Source organism: Coffea eugenioides, chromosome 6 (assembly GCF_003713205.1).
Source record: "Coffea eugenioides isolate CCC68of chromosome 6, Ceug_1.0, whole genome shotgun sequence".
Lineage (NCBI taxonomy): Eukaryota > Viridiplantae > Streptophyta > Magnoliopsida > Gentianales > Rubiaceae > Coffea > Coffea eugenioides.
The window spans coordinates 5983356-6008618 of record NC_040040.1 but is presented as its reverse complement, the minus strand read 5'-3'; the positions used below and the strand labels follow the sequence as shown (position 1 = coordinate 6008618).

The following is a 25263-nucleotide window of genomic DNA, read 5'->3' as shown; positions in this document are numbered from 1 at the left end:
GGTGACTCAGATTTTGCGAACGCCTGAATCCATCTAATCTAGTCGGTGCATGCGCTAAACACTAAGCTTTCGGCAAATTCCATCAGCCAGGGAATGCTGGTTTTGGTTAAACAGGAGAGCTGAGCCTGAGCAATGTGGTTGTCGTACCAGCTGCGCCTGCCCTACCGGTATGTATAGGCTCAACTGATCCAATTTTCTGCTCTCAGCGAGGCTGTCTCTGAATAACCGAATCTCACAACCATTGTCAAGTTTCAAGCACTTAGATTCAAATGGATTGCTTTTCCTCCACCAAGCAATAGGCTTTTTGGCTAGTATGCATAATGATAATGGTCCTCTAATTAAATAAGTTCATTATGCCCCATATATAGACATTTCCGACATAATCCATTGAAACCCACGAACTTAAAATCCTTTTTAGTACTTTTTCTTTGTTGGGTGATTAAACACACTCAATTATTCCTAGCTTTCATTAGTCATAACCATAAAGCAAGTAAAACAGGAAACCCCATTACGCTCAGGCTGACTTCTTGAGCAGTAGTCCCACTTCCTCAGTGGAACTTTCCTGTTTTGGCTGCTCGGTACTGATTAATGAGCAAGAAATTTATCCCCACAATGAGTCCAATCCTGTGAAAAAGTATGACATAAAAATTCTCAGGGGAAACCAACTCACCCTTTTGCAATTTTTGGTGGAAAGGCCCGCCATGATGAAGTAGATTTTTGATGTCGTGAACACCAATGCACTTGTCTCCCCATCCGCCTATATAAAATCCTGATGAACTGAGTCCTTTTGACACAGGCACGAACGGAGCTAGCTCGGGAATCTCCTCATGCGGTGCAAATTCTTAATTTGCAAAATCTAAGCTCGTTTACGTCGGGGCTCGGTAAGAAAACAAGTCAGCGCTTTAGCTTCCTACGGGTATATGTTACGTGTAATCATGGGCTTTTTTCTTGATGTTTTGCAGCTACAAACTAAGAATATGAAGGTGGTTACAGTTCTCTTGGTGGGGTTGATGGTTTGCTCCTGCTTGGCAGCTCCACGTAGACCTATGATGGGAGGAATGCACGATGAAGAAAGAGTAACTGTTGAAAATGGAGTTGCATCCACGGTTCAAAGTTGCGGTTGCGCCCTGGACCGTTCCACATCGGTGTCGGTGCTTCCATCTGTTAGCAAGGTGAGGGAGAAGTGGGGAATGGAGAACCCTTATAGCAGCACCGACAATCATCATAATATACCTAGACAGGACTATAATCAGTGGGGAAGCGGCAGCGGCTCCAGCAGTGGTGATGATAATGGTAACAACGATAATAATGACAGCGGAGGTGGTTAATTAGCTACAAACACCGTGTGTATAAGATACACTCCTGTATATCTTAAGTTATTAATAATAAGTGTCCCTCTGTATCGTGATAAGTGACTCTGCGTCGCTAAACGAAGGAGACTCCATGCACCTCAAAGTTATATATACTTGTGTGTGTGTAGTCCTATGTCTGCCTTCTTTCTTGGCGCTTGCAGTGGCATGTACTCTGTACTGGAAAGTAAGTTTGTATGTCAATGGCATCTCCTGCTTGATTACGGGTTCGCTTTCATTTGACAAACTTTGTCAAATGATTACAGCATTACAGCATTGGGTGGACAAACTTTGACAAACTTTGTGGAAGCAATTTTTTTGACAAACCATTACAGCATTGGGTGGACTGGAGTCTTGAATAACTCGGACATTGGAATGAATCAGCAAAGCGTCTGGCCCATCGTTTTCCAGAAAGTCCCATACTTTGCTTGGAATGCTAGAAATGAATTTCATGCTGTGGGAAATGACAGGGAACTGAAAATGAAGGCACGGGAACTGGAAGCCGAAGCAAAGCAAGCCCAGCTGGTGTAATCCTCGAAAGTGAACCCAAAACCCTAAAGAGGTAAGATCCATTAGCTGGTCGGTTGAAACCTGCTGAAGGTTGGATGAAAGTTAACGTAGATAGGTCATCGTCAAACAAATCCAGGATATGATGGCGCAGGGGGTCTACTGAACTGAGAGATGCAAAGGGGAGTGTTTTGGAAGGGTAGTTTTTGCGCCAAGGAGGGTATAGGCGTATGCCAAGCAACGTGGCTGCTGAACTCTGGGCTATGCTCGATCCATGGTATGGGCCTATGATTATCATGGGAGTTGGGGGTATAGAAAAGTTACTGCTACTTTGGAGTCTGATTCCCAAACAAGCATTCTGTTGATTACAGAGGATAACCGGGATGGTCCTCATCACAATTTGATTGCTCAACTGGAGGAGTGGCTTTCCGGGGATTGGGATTGTCAGCTTACCCGTGCATGGAGGGAGGCCAATGCGTGTGCCGACTGGTTAGCGAAGGGAGGTATTAGCTTGGATAGAGACTTTTTGAAGCTCTGGGATCCACCAGATGAGCTGACAAGTTTACGAAGAGTGGGTGGCAGAGGAGCGACCGCCCCAAGACTTGGTTCCTTGCAATTAGCTTAGGCCTAACGTTTCCAAAATAAATAAATAAATGTAATAAAAAAAATATCGGCCCATCCTTTACCAGCATATACTGCCATCTTTTTCACCTTGTAACTGCTACCACCAGTTTTTTTTAGTTCGGGTGTCAAGACTGAATCTTGAATCCTCTATAAAACATTTTAACAATGGAACAATAGTGTCATGGAAGATTTGGAGGACCAAAAGAATGTGCGCGCGGGGGGTGTGAATAAAATGTTAAAGTTGAGTGTTTTTCTGACAGACCAAAATAGTAGCATTTTATCAAATCCGTTTGGATTAACTGTTTTTTAGGATGTTTTTGAAATATTTACTATAACAATATAGGTGAAAAACTTTTACTGTAGATGAGGTTATTTTTGAAGTTTTTTCTGGTATTTTTGTGATTGTTTTTGTTACGTATTACTGTAATATTGTGTATGAAAATCTTATTTTTAAAAAAAGACCAATCCAAATGCAGATATACTGCGCTCTACTTATCAACAAAAGAAAAAAAAAAAAAGTGCTGTAACAAATAGAAGAGATGCTATATAATTCTGCGCGTGATTTCCTGGATTAGAAGAAACTAATGCACAATTTATTGTTGTGTTCTCCTCTCTGCGATTCATTTATTGGGCATTTCTTCCGAGGAAAAAACATATGATGTAACTGAACTTTTCTTGCTTTTGGCATGGGCGCCCCAGGTCCGATGTCTAGTTCCGCTAGCTTCGGATTCTCAATGCAGACTTTCATGTTTGGTCATGGCTTATGCGGGAATTGATCCCAATTTTGTCAAAGGGACGGTATAATGCGATACACTGTCACTTTTCGGAGTGACGGAATATCGAGTGGTAGAATTGTTTTTCTTTCAATCATCCAACACTTCCATTCCAATTTTCAAGAATTGAATCCACTAGAATCTTTCATACAGAGACGATTAAAAAGAAAGATCACGAAACTAATTGCCCCAGAACTAATGAGTTTTCCTGCAGATCTAGAAGCAGTGGCAATGACTGCAGTCACTATGTGCACGCTATAATATAGCAAGTTCCAAGTTTCTAGATGTCTCTCCATACAAAGTAACTACACAAGTAGAGAAAGGGGCCAGAAATGTTTCAGCTTTCCATGGCTGGTCAAGCCGATGCAATTTCAAACTATCCTTCCGTTGCAACTCTAACAGCAGTAGTTTGCGCCAACAAGGCTAAAAGGAGGAAGAATCATGGTAAAGCAGCACTAGCGCTTGGACCGCAGGTCCCTTGGGTATGGATGAATGGTGGCAAGTTCACTGACACGTCGTAAGATGGTTTTCGGCAGAGGACGCCAAGCCAAATTACGTTTTCTATCTTCCTGCATGGATAATCCTACTACATTAATGCCTACATCATAAATGCGGTACAAATATTGCATAAAGAAACAAGTCCAAATGAAAGGGTTGGGTTGAAGATTATGGGTAATTGCATCAGTGGAGACGTTTTAAGCTTTATTCCTACATGCCATCCAAGCAGGATTCTCAATATTTACAAGACAATAAGGTTTGAAAAATACACTTGATTCATAAACATATATGGGAAATTGGACACGTTCACCATCACACACTGGTGTTGCAGCAAGTTCCAGTTCTCCAGGTTATACAAACTCCCAAAAGTTTCACAATGTGCAACCAATGTGAAAGGTTATGTGAACTTCGGTGCAAGTCAGCCAACATACAAGGCCATGTAAACCAATACCAAGAGAATATTTAATAGAAGCAAAATATGAACAAAAAGAGAAGAATGAACAAATAAAAATGAGAAAAAGAAAAAAGAATGGTAAAAGGAGAAGGATAGTTTAACTAACCCCTTTCTTGCCTTCTGTTTGAGCACAGCTTGCTTTTAAAAGATTTCTCCATTTGTCCTGAAACATGTTGAGAGCCAGTATAAAGAGCTTCAGAGTTCAGATATCTTAAATTCTTAAAATGAAATAAGCAAGAGTGGATTTACCTTAAGATCTACAGGTGTACGATGTGCCGATGATGGAAACAAGTCTTTCTTTATACGGCTCCATCTTCCAACCCCATACTCAGAAACGCCATCAATCAACTTTTTGACCTCAGAAACAGTCCATAAAATATGATGCTTCCGTCGGCCACCATCTTCTCCCAATTTCACCTCTGCAATATCATCCTCTTCTGACTCATCCACTGAAGCTTCATTGTGGGGTTGTAACACAGCTTCTTTGTGGGGTTGTAGCACAGCTTCTTTATGGCGTGGTACAAAAGCTTGTTTATGGGGTTGTAACAAAGGTTTTTTATCAAGTTGTAACACCTGAACAGATGAAATTGTCAACTAATTTGAAGGTTTAGACAAGCATTTCATCAATTACATGTACAAAATTCTCCAAAATAAATTTTCCTTCCTTCCATTTAGTTTTCTCTTTTTCCTTCCATTCACTTTGATATTTCATCATTCATACGTATTAAGAGGCTTTGGGTTGTGCAGGGTCCTAAAATTTTCATGGATGACCAGCTCACTGACAAAATAGCAAAATCAAGTTGCTGTATGAGAATGAAATTTAACTGTTCTTGAAAAACAGAATTTGTCATCGCTTGTGCATGCCAGAATATTAGGTCACTCTCAATCATACTGCTGTGGTCTTACTCAAGTATTCCCCCCACCCCCACTGCCAAATATCAATCAAAATCTTCAGAGTTCAATGAGGAGGCCAAAGGTGATGATATTCCATTCTTACCTTTGCTACAATAGGAGCACGACTTGCCCGACTCTCTTTCGGTACCAAAGGCAAAGCACAACTTGTCCGACCCTCTTTGTGAACAATAGGACCGAATGGCACTTGGATAGCTTTTCCTGCAGAGTCCTCAGAAGATAATCTCTCTGCTCTAGATTTAATATCACAATGCTTGTGAGAACCAACTCGGGGAAATTTACCCCTTGAAGATGGAGTGGAAACCTCTCTTCTTTTGGGAGGTCTTGATTTAGGTTCTGATAGTTCATCAATGAACCTCTGTGGGGGCTTACGCAATCTCTTTTCAGCATGAGTAGCAATGCTGGCTTGGATGGGGCTCTTTGATGGTGATGCATCCTTCCCTAGAAGAGACACATTTTTATTTTCGCCCATCGGGACATGTTTAGTTTCTTGATTTGCAGTCAAAGGGCAAAGCACTTCTCCTGATGCAACATTATGAGTGCAACCCATCGTTTTGTTATTGCTTTCCAAAAACAAGCTTGAAACATCTTCCTCCATATTTTCAACAGTAAATGTAGGGTATTTGAACCACCTCTCCTCAAGCGACATTTCACTATCAGCAGTGCAGCTAAAAATATCATGTGACGTGCTGTCATTCATGTCAGGATCGCCCATGCACTTGTTCAGAACAGTAGGACCTGATAAATCTGATTTATGAGAAGTCTCATTATCACCAGCATTGTCCGCTGGATCATAACTTCCTGATACTAGTTTCTGCAATTCTATACTTGAATCATGATCCAAATTTTTACCATTTTCTCCAAAGTCAGCATCTGAATGATGTTACAAAATGTGGGGTAAGCTAAAGCAACAGCAATATGGCACAGGAACACTATGTAACTGTAGAAGATAAGCTCACCTAGAAGATAATCTTCACATACACTAGATGGACCATTTGGTGCTAGAAAATTTTCAGCCTCAATTTCACTGTGCTTTATATCAAGTCCCCGCTAAAACAGCAGTCCATAAAACAGTAATAACTAATAAGGTTCCGGAAAATAAAACCAAATAGCCTTTTATTCATGTCATGTCAAGCATGTGAAATATTGCTCTAAGCAAATGAAAGGCCAGAAGCAGTTTTGACAGACGGTAAAATTTCCAAACTCAATCTGGAGAAATAGATTAGTGGTGCAGATATGCAGGAAGAGATATGCCTCAGTGATTGTCGGACAAATAAAGAGAATGGATGCTATGCCCTCAAGTATTTCAGTGTCCAACCCTAAGTACCCCAGGACTTGGGATTTCTTGCATAGAAGGAAACACCATCTATGTCCTTAGTCAATATGCCTATCTTTGCATTAGGCAAGAAAAGAAAGCTCATATAACCCATCTCCCAGAATATATCAAACTAAACAGATAAAGATGTTCTTGTAGTGCATTCTGTCCGATTAAGCCAACATAGTGCCATGACCTTCCTTGTCAGCACAAATTAAGTTTTCATAAGCTAGATAATACAAGTCAACATCATAGCAACTCACAACCAATTAAAAATTCTCATGATATGGAATGAGGAACTAATTGTAAGCAGCAACTCCAGGCTGCATCAGTACAAGATGATGTGGAAAGCATATGTAGAGTATACACCACAGTCTAACCTTGATACTTTACATCCTAAGAAAGCATTAACTTAAAGAGAATTGAAGAAGTCAAAGTCCATTAAAAATCCATGAAATTTTCCCACCAAAAGTAATAGCTCAAGATACAGAAGTCTGCAAGGTTGCAACAAACATTCGCAGAAGATTAAAACCATTTAGAAGTCAAAGAAAGGATAGAATGCGTACTTCTTGTCCCAGTAGATGTTTCCGCTCAGGATCAGTGCCAAAATTGTCCCCACCTTTGTAAACAAGTAAACAAATAATCTACATTATAAGTGATCCTATTTGTTAACTAAGGAATATTCAGACAAACTATTTTTAGTACTGAACACAGTTCTTCCATTTGATGACCAATAAGCAAATTCTTGAAGAAGTCAATTATGCATATCTACCAGGGTTTATGACCGTAGATGAAGCCTGAACTTGTGATATGGTGTTGCATTTAAACTGGATGACCTATTGCATTCCAAACATGGACAAAATGCAACATAAATTTTGCACCCTCAAATGATTTTTAGCCACATATAGAGAAACATGGGGCAGAACTAATATACACTATTTTCACTTTGATGAGAAATAGTGGCATACAGATAAGATGTGCGTAGTCTTTCTTCCATCAAGGAAATTTATATGGACTACTAAAGAAGTCCACCTGAACTTGAAAACTTGGTGTATAATTGGTTAGGAGAGACAGCTAATATCTAAACTTTCATATTAACAAAGTATTATTGCATCCAATACATAGACCAAAAATCAACTGTTAATGATTCATTCAAATAAAGGAATGCGCAAACACAATAGGCTGTTAACATTAGGCTATGATAATGACATAGAATTTCACAAATCACTCAAACACATCGTAGCACAAACTAATGGAAATGATGCACAATTGACTGCAGGCCCGGCATTACTATCACTACTGCCTTTTTTCTGATGTGTTATGGATCACATTCATCACTAAAATCATTCTCCAGTACAATTTCCTCGCTGAAGAAATGAAAAAGTAGAATATAAGTGACAAGATTTCCCCAGTTACTAAAGCTTAAAGGTCAAGACAGATTGAATTCCACAAAAGTCAAAAAGGAAATGTTTAGTCCAGATTACAAGAGTCAGACATCAGTAATCTAGAAGTCCAAAAAGAGAAAACTCAGCCAACTTAGCACAGTGGATTTATCCCCCTGTTGAGAAAAACAGACACTGGTAGATTAAGTAGAGAGCTTATGCAACTAACAAGTCCATCAAGCAGCAGATGAATTAAAGTATGATTCCAGAGATAGCAGCAGATTCCTATGATCCGTACACGATCGATGACGCAATGAATTTTGGTGTCAGGCTTGCAAAAAAGGGTATTATCAGTATCTTATTAATTTCTAGATAAAAGTTTCTTCCCATTGGTTTCATGGTTTAGACATGAATGCATTTGTCTAAAACAAGAGGTAAATGGCGGTGACGAGAGAATAGTCCAGTAGTGCTACTAGTTTCCAGGCTATACCAAATTTGCAGGGAATATCTTCCATTTCCATGCACTTCTCTGGGCTATTTCTATGAAAACATAAGAAAGCATCCACTGAAACATGATCATCTTGGGGCTCAACAAGCAGACACTCAAATTGAATTGCCTCATCTTCTAAAACAGGAATAGCAGATTCATCCTCCATGACCTGATAGATAAGTAATAAATGAAGAGTCTCACAAACAAAAGGCCAAGAATATCAATCAAGTCAGAAGTAATTGTTATAGATATCTTTAGCTTTTTTGGATTAGCGCAACAACTACATACCAAATTAAGAAAGCTAACTAAAATTTTAAGTCAAGCAGTTACATGGCACATGCATGGTGCTTCAACGCAAAGGACAGCAAGTCCCTAGAATGGAATTATAATCAGCTGCGATTGGTTGCTAGAACATAATAACTCCTGATCTTGGAATGTCGTGTAGAGTTAACAATTGCTACTGACCATGCAAGTGCCAAATTAATTTTGAACTCAAGAAAAATTCTCACATCAGATATGCAGAAAGCAGTTCTCCAACCAACAACAGTATATTGGCGTGGGTGTAATCATATACCCTGAATAGATTGATCACTCAGAGTTTGTGGAAAACTTATTTCCTCAGAGCATTCATTGAATCAGCTGATGGTCATGCCATAAGGTTCGTCTACAAAGACTCAAAACTCAAATTTAGCAAAACTTTAACATTTTGACAAGTAAAGGACATCCAACAATGAGCATCAAAGGGGACTACCACGTAAAGAAGCATAGTGTTCAAAAACTTCAGAAAGAAGAAAAAGAGTCAGGTAACATCCCTGAAACCACAAGCAAGAAACAACCCCAACCCCATTTAACTATTTTTAAGGTTCCCTTCTCTCTTTGCGGGTATTTCAAAAATTGCAAATTGGTAAAGTGCCTATGACTGCAGAAACCCTTCTGCCCCTCCTTTGCAAAAGCCACCAGACAGCACCTAATAGCATTGAATAGACTCAATACTCTCAAAAGCAGTACATTTTAGTGGAAAAGTAGATGATTTGCCGTTTCTTCGTCTCTCTTGTTTAATTTATACAAAATGTATAGACCCTTTCCTTTTTCAAACATAGTCACCTGCAAGATACTCTCAAGACCCATTTGCCCAAAAGATAAGTTAAGAGAAGTTTTTTTCTTCTCCCTCTTTTCCTTCTTATGAAAATTCAATTTGGAATTGTAATCATAGTTTTAAACATTAAATCGCAAAGCTCATGACTTTTTGAATGATAAATTCACAATTCTTTCAGCAAAATCCAGAATTATAGAAATAGTCTGGAACTGTTAGAACCAAGCACTTCCTTCTCCCCAAGTTATCTGACATCTATTTAACTTCACAATCTTGATATCAAGAACAGCAGGAAACAAAATGTAGCTTCTCTTATTCTCTTTCAACTTAACCACTTCCTCTTTCCCTTCGAGACTTCAGAAAAATGCAGCTTCTTAAATCTTTAAACCACATTTTTCCACCATGTTCAGATTAAGTTGGAATAGACAGAATAAAAGCATTTCAACTTGCTTTCACGCAAATTCCGTTCAACCCCCTCTCAAACCCACAACAGAGATTAAAAAATTAGGCAGAAAAGGATTAAAAACGCCAAAAAAGAAATAAAACAAAGACAGCCAATTTTAACGAGAGAGAAAAAAAAAACCCAACATTGTGACAATTGTTGGAAAGTAACAACCAAATTGGGTGCATGTGCGGCAATGTAGAAAGCAAAATCAACATATAAAACCATAAGAAACACAATTTGAGGGAAAAAGCTTACCTGCTTCAACACCAATGTCAAGTTGGAAGCAGCAATTGAAAAACTTCAGTCGCTTTTTTTTTCCCCTTTTTTTTAACCACCACCGCAGAGCAGTGTACGGTGAGTGAGAGAAAGAATATATCCGGCAAAGAGGGGGTTGAAAAAAAAAATCCTTGCAGCAAAGTTCGCAGTATTCAACAATAGCAATTAGCACTACTCCTAGAACAAGAGATGAAGCAATCCAGAAGAGAAACTCAAGGTTTGCAGTGCTACACTAACTCGACGGAATCCAAAAGATGTTTAGGAGATTGGTAGTGTAATCAGTGTTTGGAGTCCGCTGTGGCGACGCGTGTAGGAGCGTAGTGGTGAGAGCGACTAGAGTGTTGTTGCCGATGCCATGACCTGTCAACCTTAAAGTTGACCTCCTTTGATTTAACTTAGAATCTCTGATCTCTTCATTTGACTGTCGTTTGAGTTAACTTAGAATCTCTAATCTCTTCATTTGACTGTCAGTTTTTTTTTTTTTTTAATAAATCTTAGATATATTTACTGTGTATACACGGTTGAATTTATGACACATAAAAAAATTTAAAATTTAAATTTAAATTTAGATAAATTATCATGCATGGTAATGATGTATATATTATTAATGTATAAAAGATTAATTCTTTTTTTTTTTAAGAAATTTTGACTGTCAGATAACAAGTGGTTTAACATCAAACAAATCAAACTGTAGGTTGAAAGGAAAATTATGAGATCATGGACGCAAAAGTTCGAGGCAAATACTAACCAACTTGGACCTTTTTTTAGAGAGTTCCAAATTAGACTTTTATACATTGACATTTTTCTTTTGGATATGTTAAAATTTAAGTTTCAAATGAATGATTCAAAGTTTCAAACCACATGGATTAGGTGTTTTTAGGGTGTTTTTTAAAAAATTTACTATAATGATATATATGAATTTTTTTTTTGTAAATGGTTAGATATTTTTAGGAGTACCTTTGGAGATGTATTTGAGGCATTTTTATAATTTTAAAAGCATTTTTTAAAAATTAAACACCACCACCCACTAGCATCACCTATCACCGCCACCACCCTTTACCATCCCCTACCCTCTCATCCCCTCTCTTCCCCCACTTTGTACCTTAAATTTTAAAAGTATTTCATATAGCCCCATATTTGTCCCCTGAAGTGTTGAAATTTTTTACAATTATCCTTGCTATTTCAAGAATGGAAGATTGAAATAAAATAAAATTTTAATTTTACTTAAAAGTGAACTTTACTTGTATGTTCAGCCACGTACACTAGAATATTCATCTTATATTTTTATGTGTAATATTAACAATTTTACAAATTTATGCCATTGAATGACCTGAAACTTACCATACATAATAAATAATAAGTTCAAGAGAGTTTTTATTTTATTTTTGTAATCTTGGATAAATTATTTTATGCCTATTAAACTTATAATAAACACTTAGCTATACCCAAAGTCCACAAACTATACATTTTAAATTTAACAAAAAAATTATTATTGCATCCCCTATATAAATGTCGTGGCTCTGCCATTGGCCATGTAGGCACTTGTTTGTTAAGTTTGTTTTTTTTTTTTTTAACATAAATGTCATTAGTTAAGAAAAGCATATAAATACAAGAAATACAATAAATGTGAATACATGCATTTATATTGTAAATCATTTGAAATTTAAGTGTGTTAAGGAATGTAAACTAAACACCCATTTAAAAAAACAAATCCATAAATTAAAAGAAAAATTTTTAATTGGTGCCCAATAAACCCTCATCAATATATCTAAATTACACATGATTTACCATATAAATACACACTAACAATTAGTATTATCCGACCTTGCATTAATATACTTTCTCTATTTAATTTTACTATTTCAGCAATTTTTTTTAACCCTCCCACCCCTCTCCATACCCTTCCAACTTTACTTTTCCAACATTTCAACACCTTAAACTCTATCTTAACTTACCCTAAACTAAAACATGTCCCTCAATCATTTCTAATTGTGTAAATCACAATTACTATATTTTATTATCATACATTATAACTTCACGGACAAAGATAGAAAATATACAGATGTATGAAAAAGAAATACTACAATAAATAAATTCCTAATTTCACATCAACCTCTAAAAGCTTCCCTTCCAGGTGCAATTAAGCGACGAGGGATAAGAGAGTGAAGCAGGAGGAATGGGTATCCCCGGACATTCCGACAAAACGAATTCGAGGCGCACGAGCACCATTCTATCCACTCTTTTAGCTAGATCGACCATCACTGTGTCTTTGTGAAACTATCATATGCAAAAGATCATGAATATAACATAATTGCAAAGATATAAATTACATCCTAGATGGTATAAAATTTGAAAGGTAGACACCCTCCAACACCAACCCCAAAAAAAAAAAAAAAAAATCATTGGGCTCATATCAAAAACAGTATAAGGAATGAGCAAAAGCAAAGCAAGTTAAGTTTGATCTTTTATTCCTTTATCTCCGTCTAACTCGCCGTTGGTTGCCAAGCCTCGAATTTTCACGTCGTAATACACTTCCTCCACTCTTCTAAGATCATATTTCATTCCTGTCATGAGCCAGAGAATATATAAGTAGGAATTCATTGAAAAGCCAAATAATAATAAATTCAGGCAGTCACCTAATAGAAATATGCAATCAGAACTGGCAGACTAAGTAGCCTTCTCAAGCACATAGGAAGATACAAGAAGGAAAAGCTTTACAAGAATAAAGTAAAATAAGAAATTTAAAACAAGAAAAAAAGGGTTAAACACGAAGGCTTCCGATGACAGGTTAAAACATGAATGGCGGATGTGAGAATTATTAGCTTACCATCAAACTTCTTGCGTAAAAAGTCATTCCGGAGATTAAGCATGCGAAACGATGCATGCAGATCCGTTAAGAACTTCAAGACCTTGCGAGGACAGTCATAATCTCCAGCAGTGACTTGGTTCACCACATATCTAGGCTGCAGGACCAATAACTGTTATCTGACGAAAACACTGTAGACATGCAAACAGCGTCCAGTGTATAGCAAACTCATAGAATGTCATATGTCACATCAGAATTACTTCTATTGAGAAAATTTATGAGCTAAAATAAATCAAAACAATAAAAAACCCTCATTTTGTTGAAAAGAACTATTTATCCACATGAGAAACATACAATGCCTTTATAATGTCCCACCAGAGGGGAATTATAAAAAAAAAAAAAAGACAGATGTAGAGAGAGACATTCAGACATCATCCACGATTTCATGCAAAAGCTCCTTTAGGATTTCTGGCAAAATGAGAAACACACCAAGGTTTCTTGTTGCTTTCAGACATTAATTTTTAATGTGAGCGGGGAGCATTCTTAAAGAAGTTGGGAGATCTTCTTTTGATGCTCATTAATGCCAGATAACTCATTTTTTACTTCTTTCAGATCATATTATTACCATCAGAACCCAAAAGCCTTTTATGGTAATTTCTACTGTAGATGAGTTTGATGCTAAAACAATGTCAACAAAAGTAACTTTCAGTTTCCAGGTCAAAACAAGAGACCAAAAGACAATATTTTCAACCTCCATAATGTGCTTACCAATTCATTAGACATAAAACAAATTCCTGCACAACAGAAAATCATAGATCAGTATATCCTCCAAAGTATGAAACAGGAGACCAAAAACTCAACATTTTAGAGGACAAGAAATGCACAACTCAATTGACATAAGAATCCTTTAGATGGCACCTAACAAAGAAGCCAACAAGTTTTAAAAATTATATTTATAAAAAAAGACCCAATCACATGCATATTTATCTCCAAAAAGACGACAAATTTCTAATCTGGTGTTCCAGCTTTCAATATCCTTCTAAGGGCCTTAACACAAAATAGACATTCTGAAATTTTTTTTTAGAGTAAAAGTAAATCAGTAGCAACAAAGTTATGGCATTCTAGTTGAGTCCAAATAAGCCCTCCAGAGAAAAGAACACAAGACTGTGTGGCCTTTAACAGCAGAACATATCTTTCTTTCCAAGCTAGCTTTGCTAACATTGTCAACAGAAAGATTCATATAACAGAAACCTGAAATCACGTACCAATAAGATAGTCTTCGACATCTAGCCCAAACTCTGAAGAATTTACTGCATCATGGATCAAAAGATAAAATAAAAAATCTCCACACAGACCTAAACCGATATGGTAAAAGTAAACAAAACAAAATGATGAGACAATTAAATAATTAAGCAAACAAAAGTACAAGCAGAAGATTAGTTGCCTACACATTAGGAAATGTTGAATGAGGGATACCCCTGTCCTAAGTGTGACAGTAACAGCAACAGTAGAGGTAGTACAAAACATTCAAATATTTTCCGATACAGAATCTTCTTAAATCATCAAAGAGGAAGCCTAAGATATCACAGTAGAAGCTTTTCTCATGCCCAATTGTGAAAATGGAAAAAAGCACATAAATTGAGGAAACATAGAAGAACTCTAGCTTGTATCCTTTAATTTGTACTTAAAAAAGACATATGCATCATGCAGATAAACTGCGCAAAGCATTCGAGAATCGACCTATCATTTGGAAGTTATAATTCCAGGTAAGCATAAATGAAAACATACATGCGAGTTTTTCCTGAGCTTCAGCGTGTAGAAGAAGCGTCCCAGTTTCTAACCAATGCATAAAAGCTAGCAACGAGACTACAGTCTGGGTCTCACTCCTCCAATCCCCATGAAACCTGCTTAAAAGGGACATGACCTTCTATAACTACTGGCCGAGTAACAGGTGAGAAACTAGAAGCTACAGAACATAATAAGATACAACTTGAAATCTCCCACTTACCGATAGTACTGCCCAGGGCATTCACGGATAATTTCCGCAATCCTACTAAAAAGATCTCTCAGCACATCAATCTGGCCCGTTGCCTTCTCCAGGACCTCTGATTGAGCATAACAGGTATCAGTTAAAGGATAATTGACATGATTTTGCAACCAGAATTTCAAAGTCAATGCTTGTTGAACAACTACACATAGCACAACCCAAGAAAAATTGGAAACAAAAAATTGCAGAATCTTTAAACTAAAACCATGGCTCAACCAAATTCTGCGGCGTAAAAGAAAGATAATAGCTAAAATTACAAACCCCTTCCCTTTCCCTTTCCCTCTCCACCACCCACCCACCCACCCAACAAAAACAGAAAAAAAAAAAGGAAAAAGAAAAAAGAGAGAGTACCTGGGATGGGGCGGGTCTGGTGAACGAGAAGGAGGCTAGAGTGCATGAGCCTGGTAGTGGAGTCAATTTCCGTGGCGACAGCACGAATCCGTTCGCGTAAGTTTCCAGAATCTTCTAGATGGTGCCGAAAGTCCTCGAACTGTTTCTCAAGTTTATCAGAAGCGGGTGAGGGAGGAGCATGGGCTTCACCTTCGGGCGCAGTCGTCATTGACGTTGCAGAACTGAAAGAACAGCGGCGAATCGAGCTGAGCCCCGCAACCGTTACGTTTTTGGGAATGGAGTTGGAAATGAGAGGGAATTTGGGAGGAGAAAACAGTGAGAGAGACAAGCAGAGAGAAATGGGTTTAGGGTTTAAGGAGGAGGACGAGCGGGACACTGAGATTGCAGCGAAGGCGGCGTTTCTAAACACCGATTTCATGTTGCACTACGATTCATATACTGGTTGGGAGTTGGCAGCTACACTCTTCTAGACTTCTAGTACTTGATGAGTAAAGAGTGGTACAGAAGTATTAGTAGTGTAAATTGAAATTCGCTTTCAAAGCAACCCTGCAGCTTTTTTTTTTTTTTTACTAAAATTACGAAAAAGTAAATCTCACTAGTAGATTGTGATCATGTATTTTTGTGATTCATGCCACCCCAAAAAAAATCTAATTTTTTTTTTATACATATACAATGTGAACTTCTCAACTTGGAGACTAGTTTTCCATAATTCCTTTCTACAACGAATCACAAAAAAGAAAAAAAAAGGGCACATCGTAGTCAAAATGAAAAAGGAAATCCACGAATTTGGAATTTATAACAAGAGTTGGGAGTCGAAAATGTGATATGCTAATCAGCACTCTCAGTTTCATTATTACAATTGAAACGATAAAAGATCAAAGCAGAGAGATGAGGGAGGGCAAACAAACAGCTCAATCTGAGTCTTACACACCGTCGTCGTTTCTTCTTTTTTAAAAAAAAAAAAAAAATTGTTCAGAAGTACTAATAAGTAAAATAGCCACCAGATTAATAAAATTATTTATGTGCACATGGATGGATAGGTACAAAGAGGGAATGCGAGAACCAAAAAACAAAAAAGCCTCGACGACGCATTCAATGCACATCCTTTTGTTGTAAAAATGTCTGTGACCACTATCATCTCCTATTCCTTAGTCAGAAACTGTTTATCCTCTGATCAATCCAAAATTCAGTAACTATGATACAAAGTCTGTCAAAAAAACTAATCCTCCTGTATTTGTACAAAAATTATCATTGGCAAGAACCCAACTTCGACCTCATTTCTTCCCAAAAGTCACCAAACATAAGAAAGCTAATAGACGACTACCTACGCCACAGAGTAGGAGATAAACTAGACAAGGAGTCCAATCGTTTAGACTGTAACCATATTGCAGTAGCGTCCCGCAGCGCGTTATCAGCCACACTCCAGAATATCTGAAGAGAAAAATAAAGACAGACAAATTATGAGCACTTCCAGGCCTAAACATCAGATCATTTTTGTTGCTACATAAAAAACTCATCCGCACAAATCATTTTAAGAGAACCTCTCCTGTGAGCAGTAGTCACTAGTATAAGTACAAGAGTGTCTTATCTACCTTTGAGCATTAGCAATTACGAAAGCTTCCAGTGCCCATTTTGGATAACAATAGTTTGCTAGAGCACTCCCTATTTTATCTCCTTCGTCCTGATTTGCAACGAGTGTCAGAACAACAGGGACAAGAACACACCACTGCATTTCCAGAACAAGGAAGATTAGTATCAGTGGGACAAAATAAACACAAACCAACCACATATGCCAGTCATAGGTTTCTAAATGTTATGGCCCCTAGTACATACCAGTTGTGCTGGACTAGGCTCAAGTAAGATGGCAAATACGTATGCCATGCCTGTCACACAGTAGACGAGGCAAACCAATACAATGTAATTATCCAAGAAGGTTGATCTAGGATTGTTGAAGAAAAAGAACATTGAAAGAAAAACCAAAGGCTTGATTAGTGTATTGAAGTGATCAATGGTATCCTTTGCAAGAAAACAAGCTAAAGTGCTCATGCCACTTCCACTCTCTCTCCAGTATTGTAATTTGTCCAGTGAAAATGACCGCAAAGCTGCAATCTTGCCGAGGAGAGCTGCAAGTTAGAAATTAAAGATAATCAATGATTGGTTATGATGAAAAAGTTGAGTAAATTGCATAAAATAAAATACAACATGTGAGCGAAAATTAACCACAACAGCTTTCTGCCATACTTCACACGAGAGTTAAAAAATTAACTTTTATGAAGCTTCTACAACAAGCATGACAAACAGATAATGTCAGTTAACAACTAGGAAGTTCATTCAATCTCGGATTCTGTGAAATTGATAAGAACACAATCAAACAGATATTGCCACTGTTCTACTTACAAACAGCAATGACAGTATACATGTAACCACGATAGCCAAATGTGTCGCCCTTCACTTTTGAAAGAGTTCCTAAGCATGCTCCAGCAAGCAGAAGGATAAGATAATCCGCTGCTTGTATCTTAGCTTCTCGCAATCTCTGCTTGACAACCCTGTAGCGTTAAAGCACATTAATGCAGTAATAACAAGATAGAACAACTAAGGCAACCTACGACAACAGGCCACTGATGATAAGTGATTATTCAAGCTAGTCATATTCACCATCTTCAAGAGAAAGATGCATTGCATAAGTGATTTATAAGTGTGTTATGATACAATTTCTCTTAACATAATCCTCTACGGTGATTGGTAGACTTGTCAGTCAGTTTCTTTCTTGTAACTAACAATTTGTATTTGTATTGTCTTAAGGTTGTCGAAAAATACAATAGCGTATAATTTGATGTGAACAAAACTTCAATACCTCCCAAGGTAATATCTGTACTGTCGGAGAACACCAGCTGTGACTCGATTAGATAAGTCACTGGATGATAAAAAGATATGTTGCATATGTTCTTGCTTTTCCTGCAATGAATCTCCAACAAAAGATTGTTCACTGGCTCCACTAGCACTCGCATTTACACCAGTTGAGGATGAAGCAATTTGATCCAAATATTGCATCATATCATTGGGTACTGGATAACCTTTGTGAAGCATCCATCTAACTGGGAGCTGCTGAACAGTCACACCTCCTCCAGGTTTCACTATGCCCTCAAGAATGTCAATCAAGTGATCTGGAGGATTGGCACGTTCCGGGACATTGATTCCTATACTTCCGAAGTATTCTTCCACTTTCTTTACAGGTCCGTGGTACACGATAAGGCCACCTTTTGCTAGAAGTATCAAGTCATCAAACATCTTGTACAATGTGTAACTGGAGCAGGAAAGGACAAGTCATGACATCTCAAATGTATGGTTAAAAAGACAAACACATTCCAACAGCAATTAAATGGCAACCGTAAGAACGTGAACTCACAACATGTATGTTCTGTTTACTTTTTAATTTGCTGGATCTTATAGGATAAAACATACAGAGCACTGAATAGTATACATATGTTTGCACAACCAGATTGTGCACAACGTCATCAGTAGCTTTTTTTTCATCTATCACTGATTGAATGCAAGGAAAGGAGATTATTTATTCTCTTTAAGGTACGGAAGGGCATTGCCACTTGCTGCCTTAACATGTCTATTAGGTGGTTTAAGACATAAGTCCACTAGCCATAAAGAGCCAAAAGGGGTACTAGCCATTTATAGTTTTAACCTCTAGTTTGAGCTATATCATAGTCAACTTCCCAACCAAAACGAGCATTGGTGCAAAACATTACATACCTGGGTTGATGAACAACCATGGAAATGTTTACACCTTCAAGAGCTTCTCGTCGAAGAGCCCGGAGAAGTAAGTTGGAAGATGAACTATCTAAACCAGATGTTGGCTCATCCAAAATCAACAGAGAAGGTTCCATGACCATTTCCAGTCCAACATTTACTCGTTTCCTCTGACCTCCAGAAATTCCACGCTGCTCAACCGTCCCAACCAGAGAATCCCTCACTCCCTGCAGACCGAGGGACTCAATGACTCTTTCAACCACAAGAACCTTATCAGGTTTTGGCATATCTGCAGGTAGCCTTCATGGTTTTCGAGTCCATTAAAATTTATACAAGAATAATCAGTCCATGTGGAGTATATTCAACTAAATGTCAAATCAAAAGAATATTCAAACTTTAAGGGAGAATTAGCATGGTGAAACTTTAAGAAAGAAGATTCAAACTTTAAGACTAAATGCTTAATCAAAAAGTGATCACTGGCAGATGATGACTCACACTCTAAACCATCAAAACATGAAAATATGAAGCTGCTAGAAGCGTGTTCTGTGGGACTGTTCATGCATGTGCAGCAGGATCAGGAAACTACAAAATCTTGAGCAAGAAACAGCTTATGTATAATCACATGAAATTTCAAGTAGACTTTAAGTGATGCAATAATGACATAATAAATATGAAAACAGTTCAGAGATGGATACTTAATTCCAGTAAAATCGGTTGATGCATTAAACTGACATGGAAAGGTTGATGCCCCCATGAATATGAGCAAAGACATCAGATATTTTTGGCTAAACAATATGACACACTTTGTAATAAGGCAACACAGAATTTATTTTGGATGTTATTACCTGTCACCTCTCATTTTTTGAAGCCTAGTACTTTGGAGATAATAAATGATTTTTATTTTTTAACTTGAAGAAGAAATCTGAGTATTTAGTTATCCCACACTTTCTAAATTACTTAACACAACCAGGCAATGCAATTTCCAATTGAGCTAGGTTTTGCACTCATAAATCACTTGGAACAATCACAAATTACATAATCAAGTCCGGGTTAGGCACTGTCAAATAAGTAAACACTGTAAATAAGCATGTAGATAAAGTAAACAAATACAAACCTGCATCTTGCACTGAACCGTAGGTTCTCTTCTACTGTTAAGTTTCCATGGACAATATCATCTTGAGGAACAAAACCTATAATTTTCTTGTAGCATTGAATGGAATCAGGCCTTCCATTTATGAGAATTGACCCTGAAATGGTGCATCCAGTTGCCTTCCCCAACACAGCAGAAAGGAACGTTGTCTTCCCTGCCCCTGATGGACCCATTACAGCTGAAATTCGACCAGGCAAGAGTTTTCCAGTAACACACCTCATGAGATTTTTGTTTTTCCCTTTCAGAGTCAGGGTTAAGTCTTTGAAAGCAACCTCAATCGTGGGCCGACTCCTAACATCAGTATCTGTGGCCATCGAAATTACACCCGAAAAAGTCATGTTCTGAGTTTTCTGCTCCATTGCTTTCTCCTTCTCAAGTTGGCCATATGCATATCTAAAAATTTGGCTGCGAGTATGCAGTTGTTTAGGCTTGACCTTTTGCTTCTTTATATTTTTATCTCCTATTGCCATGTTAAAACCCTCAGGATTTTCTGGATCATTATCGAGAGATTGCAACATTTTTGTGAGGTGGCCTGGCTCCTTTTTGTGTGATTGTTGTGATGTTGAATCACTTGGAATTTTGGGTGGCAGAAACTGATCAGATTGCTTCCCATTTGTTTTCCGTGAAAATGTGCGGGATAACTGTTGTTGCAACCCCATGGCCCGTTTCTTGGCTACATCTTTAGCAGACTTCCATCTTTCTCTCGCTTGTGCAGTTTCTCGGGCACTTCTTGCTGCAGCTTCCCTGGACTTTGCTAATCTTCTGTAGCGAGTCATGATGACTTGATCGGAGAAATTATAGAAGATGAAAAGTATAAAACTTAAGGCACCCTGCATTTATCAGCAAAAGAAACACAATATACTGTTACCATTAACTTGAGAAGAATAAGTAAAATGTTGTTCTTCCATCCTAAAGCACAACAGTAGAAAAAGAAAGTTGCCAGACAAGAGACTGCGACTAGTGAACTGCATCTTGAAATGCAGTACATCTATTTGTTCAAGGATAAAGCAAGAAGGACATATTTTGCATCAAATTTCAAACTATGATCTGCCGGGTAACCGATTTAAAATCTACATAAACTTACCAACAGAGATTTACTACAAGATGCAAGTGCAAGCAAACAATAATGACAAGTGCTTAACTATATCAAACAGAGAATAGAACAGTACATGCAAAGATACTCATGCAGAACTAAGCAAGATATCACTTACAATGAGAATGACCCCGTACGCATGAAGGTTTTGTGTGTCTGTATTTGGATTGCATGTACTCAACTTGAAGCAAACTGCAAAAATGCACCTAAAGGTTATATATACCATTGTAGCATATGCCATCTTTAAGAAAGTAGTGATTTAGAAGAGAGATTTGAACGAGAATCGATCATCAGTTTATTTAACAAGGTCAAATTAGGAAGGAAGAAAAATGACATTACAGTAAAGGAGTTATTCTTGCTTTACATGATTAAACAGATAACATTGTAATAATTTCTGTTATCTTGCAGTTGATAACTTACAACATAAAAAACTAGAGTTTGCAGAACTTTGAGATTTTGAATATTTACCTTTTTCAGCTGTAGAGCCCTGCCTGCAATAGTGTCTGAAAATCATGAAATTAAGAGACCATCAAATGGTGATGCCAAGGATCAAACCAAAGTTATAAAATTGCTGTTGGCAGAGAATTTTTATATATATTGAGGACAATAAGATAATAACAGCTGTTTTGTAGCTTGTGATCCAGGAAAAAAAAATGCTGCAAGATTTAAATCAATACCCTTGACTGCAAAGAACCTCTTTGGTAGTAGTTGGACAATAAGATCCTGCAGAGCAGAACACCTCCTCACTGCTTGTAACACCAGCCCACATATCTGCTCCACCACAAGTGTGGTTTGGCTTGCCAGCAGGTAACTGATACCGATATCTGAAATTATCTTTACCAACATATGTATCAAAGGATCATAAATAAAAAACCAAAATGTTTCCATGTAATAAAGAAAACATAGTCAAGTTGGGAATTGAACTTACGGATCACATATACCGGTAGTTTTGTTGAGCTTTGCCAGTGGGCAGTAAGAACCTAGAGGGCAAGCTAGACATATGCAACCAAAATCATGGATATCAGTTGCAGCTGAATTAACTAGTAAGACAAAAAGCAACATCACATAGGAACTTGAAAAGATCCGAGTTTCTTTTTTCTAATCACTTTTTGGAGTAGGAGAAACCTTCCCATCTCATCATTTAATAAGAATGTTACGCCATTTTGAATGTGCATTAAACTAGTACAGATAAAGACTAAGCTTGGTTACTGCATAATTCTAGAAGCACATTTCTATGCCTCTCATACACAAGGAGAACTCAATACGTTAGCAAGCTTAAAGCTATTAAGTGGCCTGCCGAGCTTTGGCATGTAAAAAAATTTTAAAAAAAATACTTGAAAATTGCACAAAAAGCAGAGATTCAGAATAATCAGGAGCAAGTTAGCCTTGAGAAGCATTCTAATTGAATATTCAACTCAAACAAATAAAAGTTGACTGCAGACAAAGTAAAGAGCTTAAGGGAATCATCCAAAATCATAAATTGTCAAATCCACTTACGTATCATGCATGTAAGACCTCGAGGACAGAAGAAACCCTCACAACAAGGTTGACTATCATGTGTGCGATCAGGCATATCCTTTGAGTTTTTCATGTCAACCTTTACGTTTGAACCAGCACTACAAGCCCATCCAGGCTCACATCCGGGGACCCACGACGTCAAATTACAGTTCCTGTTGGGTTTCAAAAATTGAGCCTCAGCTGATTTCCTTTCCATAAAGCCGGAGAAGTAGAATTTCATCTCTGCTGCTGTACATAATCTCTGGGGGACATCTGTTTATTGTAATCAAAATACAATCAGATACTACATGACAGAGAGGACCAAGCGTGGAGTTCATGCAGCCAAAGACGATGGAGAAAGTCTTTTTACATGATAAAAGCACTAAAATCATTCCAATTTAAGTCTTATAGTCCTTTTCTTCAGCCTTGCATCAAGTTTAACTCTCTCCAACAATTCAAATAAATTTTCCTCTCAAAAAACAAAGTGAGGGAAGGATTGCTTCCTCAAGCATCATTGATTAGCCAGTGGAATCGAAGTATGGTACTTTACTTCTCTTGTTGTAGTTCGATATGTATAGCTTAAGTGCACTCAACTTCAAAAAAAAGGTCGTAACTAGCAGTGCTAATCTCTGCCCATTTCATTAGCATACACTTAAAAGAATCAAATTTCGTCCACCAAATTGAAAACCATTTTAAACAATGGCTGTCCATATATAATTAAAATAGATCCCATGCAAGGAAACGCATACATACCTTTTGTCTTTCTGACACAATTATTCAAGAAATCCAAATTAGTAAAATTGAAAGCTCCATTCAAATCAGCATCCCTGAAGAGAGAAGATCACGTGCCTGCTATTAAATCAAGAATGATCACAGCAATAAAACTATCCCGACAACTCAGGGGGTAAACAGTAAAGAACTTACACATCCTTGATGCAATATCCCAAAGCCTGGGTGATATCATTGTGGAATACCTTAGTAAGATTGGAAATTTGACTGTAAATGAGGGCTGTAACAAGTGGTATAGCTGCAGGGGAAGTCTTACCCTCATTCCCATCTGCACACCGGGCATGCCCCAGAAAACCAGCCAACAAAACAATTACAACAAACAACAACGACAAGCGTGGAGTGCAAGAGGCAAAAATGTCCCTCCTTCTACACATTTCACTGATTCAAATTATTTAATACACTCATACACAAGTAAGAGATATTATCAAAGCAACGAAATCTCGAGTGGTTCTTTTTACCACTAAAACTATGGGATTTCAAGAAAACGGCTTAGGCATCTCGAGACTTCATTGCATCGATCATCAGATGAATTTCGACATGTGAGGAACCTTCCTCCTTTTTTTTTTCCAGAAGTGAGAAAGAAGAAGAGTGGGCCGAGATTGGACGAGGTTGATGATCAGACGAGTCAAAACGAGGAGATTGAGCTTCAGAGGAGCCAAAAAAATCAAAACCTTTTTTGGTCAAACATTTTGGGGTTGGATAGAGAGAGAAATTTCTAGGGTGGGGAAGGAGCTCCATTGTTTCTGGAGAAAGAGAGGGCGCGGAGAGATTCATGGCGATATTCAAGCTTCAGGGGAAAAACACTGGTACGACCTTGTACTGATTAGTGTGTGCTTTTCTCAACCGAAAGGCCTCCAGTGAGCCTCTTCAATTGATCAGACGTTGTGCTGTTAAGGCAGGCGCAAGCGCAACAGCTTCCATCTGGAAAATTTGCACGTTCCGCCCCTATAATTTGCAACTTGTTATTATTATGCCTCCTAAGTTTACTCGTTGAACACCAAAGGTGGCACCCAAGACCCTAAACTAGCACTCGAATCCAAAACCTAATTTTAACCATAGAAACCAATTAGATAAGAAAAGAAAAAGAACGGAAAATTAACAAAGAAACGATGGGTCGATAGGAGATGAGTGAAAACCAAGAAATTTGTTCTAACTTAATAATAAGAATATTAAAAACAATTTTTTATAAACTTTGGCTATGGATATCGGATGTAAACATTCATACATATATATATATATATATATACATATCTTTGTTATCAAATTAGTGGCATATTGATATTTTATTTTTATTTCAACATATATGTGAATTATCCAAGCCCATGGGTTATAACTATATCAGGGATGCTTGTTTCGATAATGTTAGGATGCATTAGATAAAATTAAAGTTTGAAAATTGAAAATTAAAATTAAAATATATTAAATTATTGAATTGTTAAGTATTAAATTTGATACGTTTGAGTGTATATCACGCTAAGTGATAAGTGAATAATTTATCACTTATTTTAAAGTAAAGTTTCTCTAAAAAATTCAACGCCACCTGATTAATTAAGATATTATAGTGTTGGTTATCAAACATGTCTAAATATATTAAGATCTAAATTTATTAAATTTAAATGTTGAATTGAGTTATTAAACAGGAAATTACAAAAA

At 37.4% G+C, this 25263-nt stretch overlaps 3 protein-coding genes across 3 annotated transcripts; all 3 read right to left on the bottom strand.

The window, feature by feature from the left end:
- Positions 1-3379: 3379 nt before the first annotated feature.
- On the bottom strand, positions 3380-8855 carry LOC113774899. Its single transcript, XM_027319549.1, has 8 exons — positions 8814-8855; positions 8305-8473; positions 6999-7051; positions 6077-6167; positions 5203-5990; positions 4455-4778; positions 4312-4368; positions 3380-3822 (listed from the first exon to the last, which is right to left on the bottom strand). The coding sequence occupies exons 2-8, from the start codon at positions 8468-8470 to the stop codon at positions 3709-3711; spliced, it is 1593 nt and encodes a 530-aa protein (XP_027175350.1). The 5' UTR covers positions 8471-8473; positions 8814-8855; the 3' UTR covers positions 3380-3708.
- A 3546-nt stretch (positions 8856-12401) lies between these two features.
- LOC113775191 (translin) lies at positions 12402-15786 on the bottom strand. The gene is made up of 7 exons (XM_027319960.1): positions 15323-15786; positions 14933-15029; positions 14713-14828; positions 14190-14234; positions 13693-13718; positions 12946-13081; positions 12402-12682 (listed from the first exon to the last, which is right to left on the bottom strand). The coding sequence occupies exons 1-7, from the start codon at positions 15738-15740 to the stop codon at positions 12570-12572; spliced, it is 951 nt and encodes a 316-aa protein (XP_027175761.1). The 5' UTR covers positions 15741-15786; the 3' UTR covers positions 12402-12569.
- Positions 15787-16369: 583 nt separating this feature from the next.
- On the bottom strand, positions 16370-24417 carry LOC113773159 (ABC transporter G family member 28-like). The gene is made up of 14 exons (XM_027317722.1): positions 23746-24417; positions 23575-23648; positions 22822-23094; positions 22253-22316; positions 22002-22148; positions 21793-21827; positions 21443-21516; positions 20196-21061; positions 19085-19381; positions 18177-18626; positions 17720-17868; positions 17156-17445; positions 16915-17048; positions 16370-16753 (listed from the first exon to the last, which is right to left on the bottom strand). The coding sequence occupies exons 1-14, from the start codon at positions 23982-23984 to the stop codon at positions 16597-16599; spliced, it is 3249 nt and encodes a 1082-aa protein (XP_027173523.1). The 5' UTR covers positions 23985-24417; the 3' UTR covers positions 16370-16596.
- Positions 24418-25263: the final 846 nt, after the last annotated feature.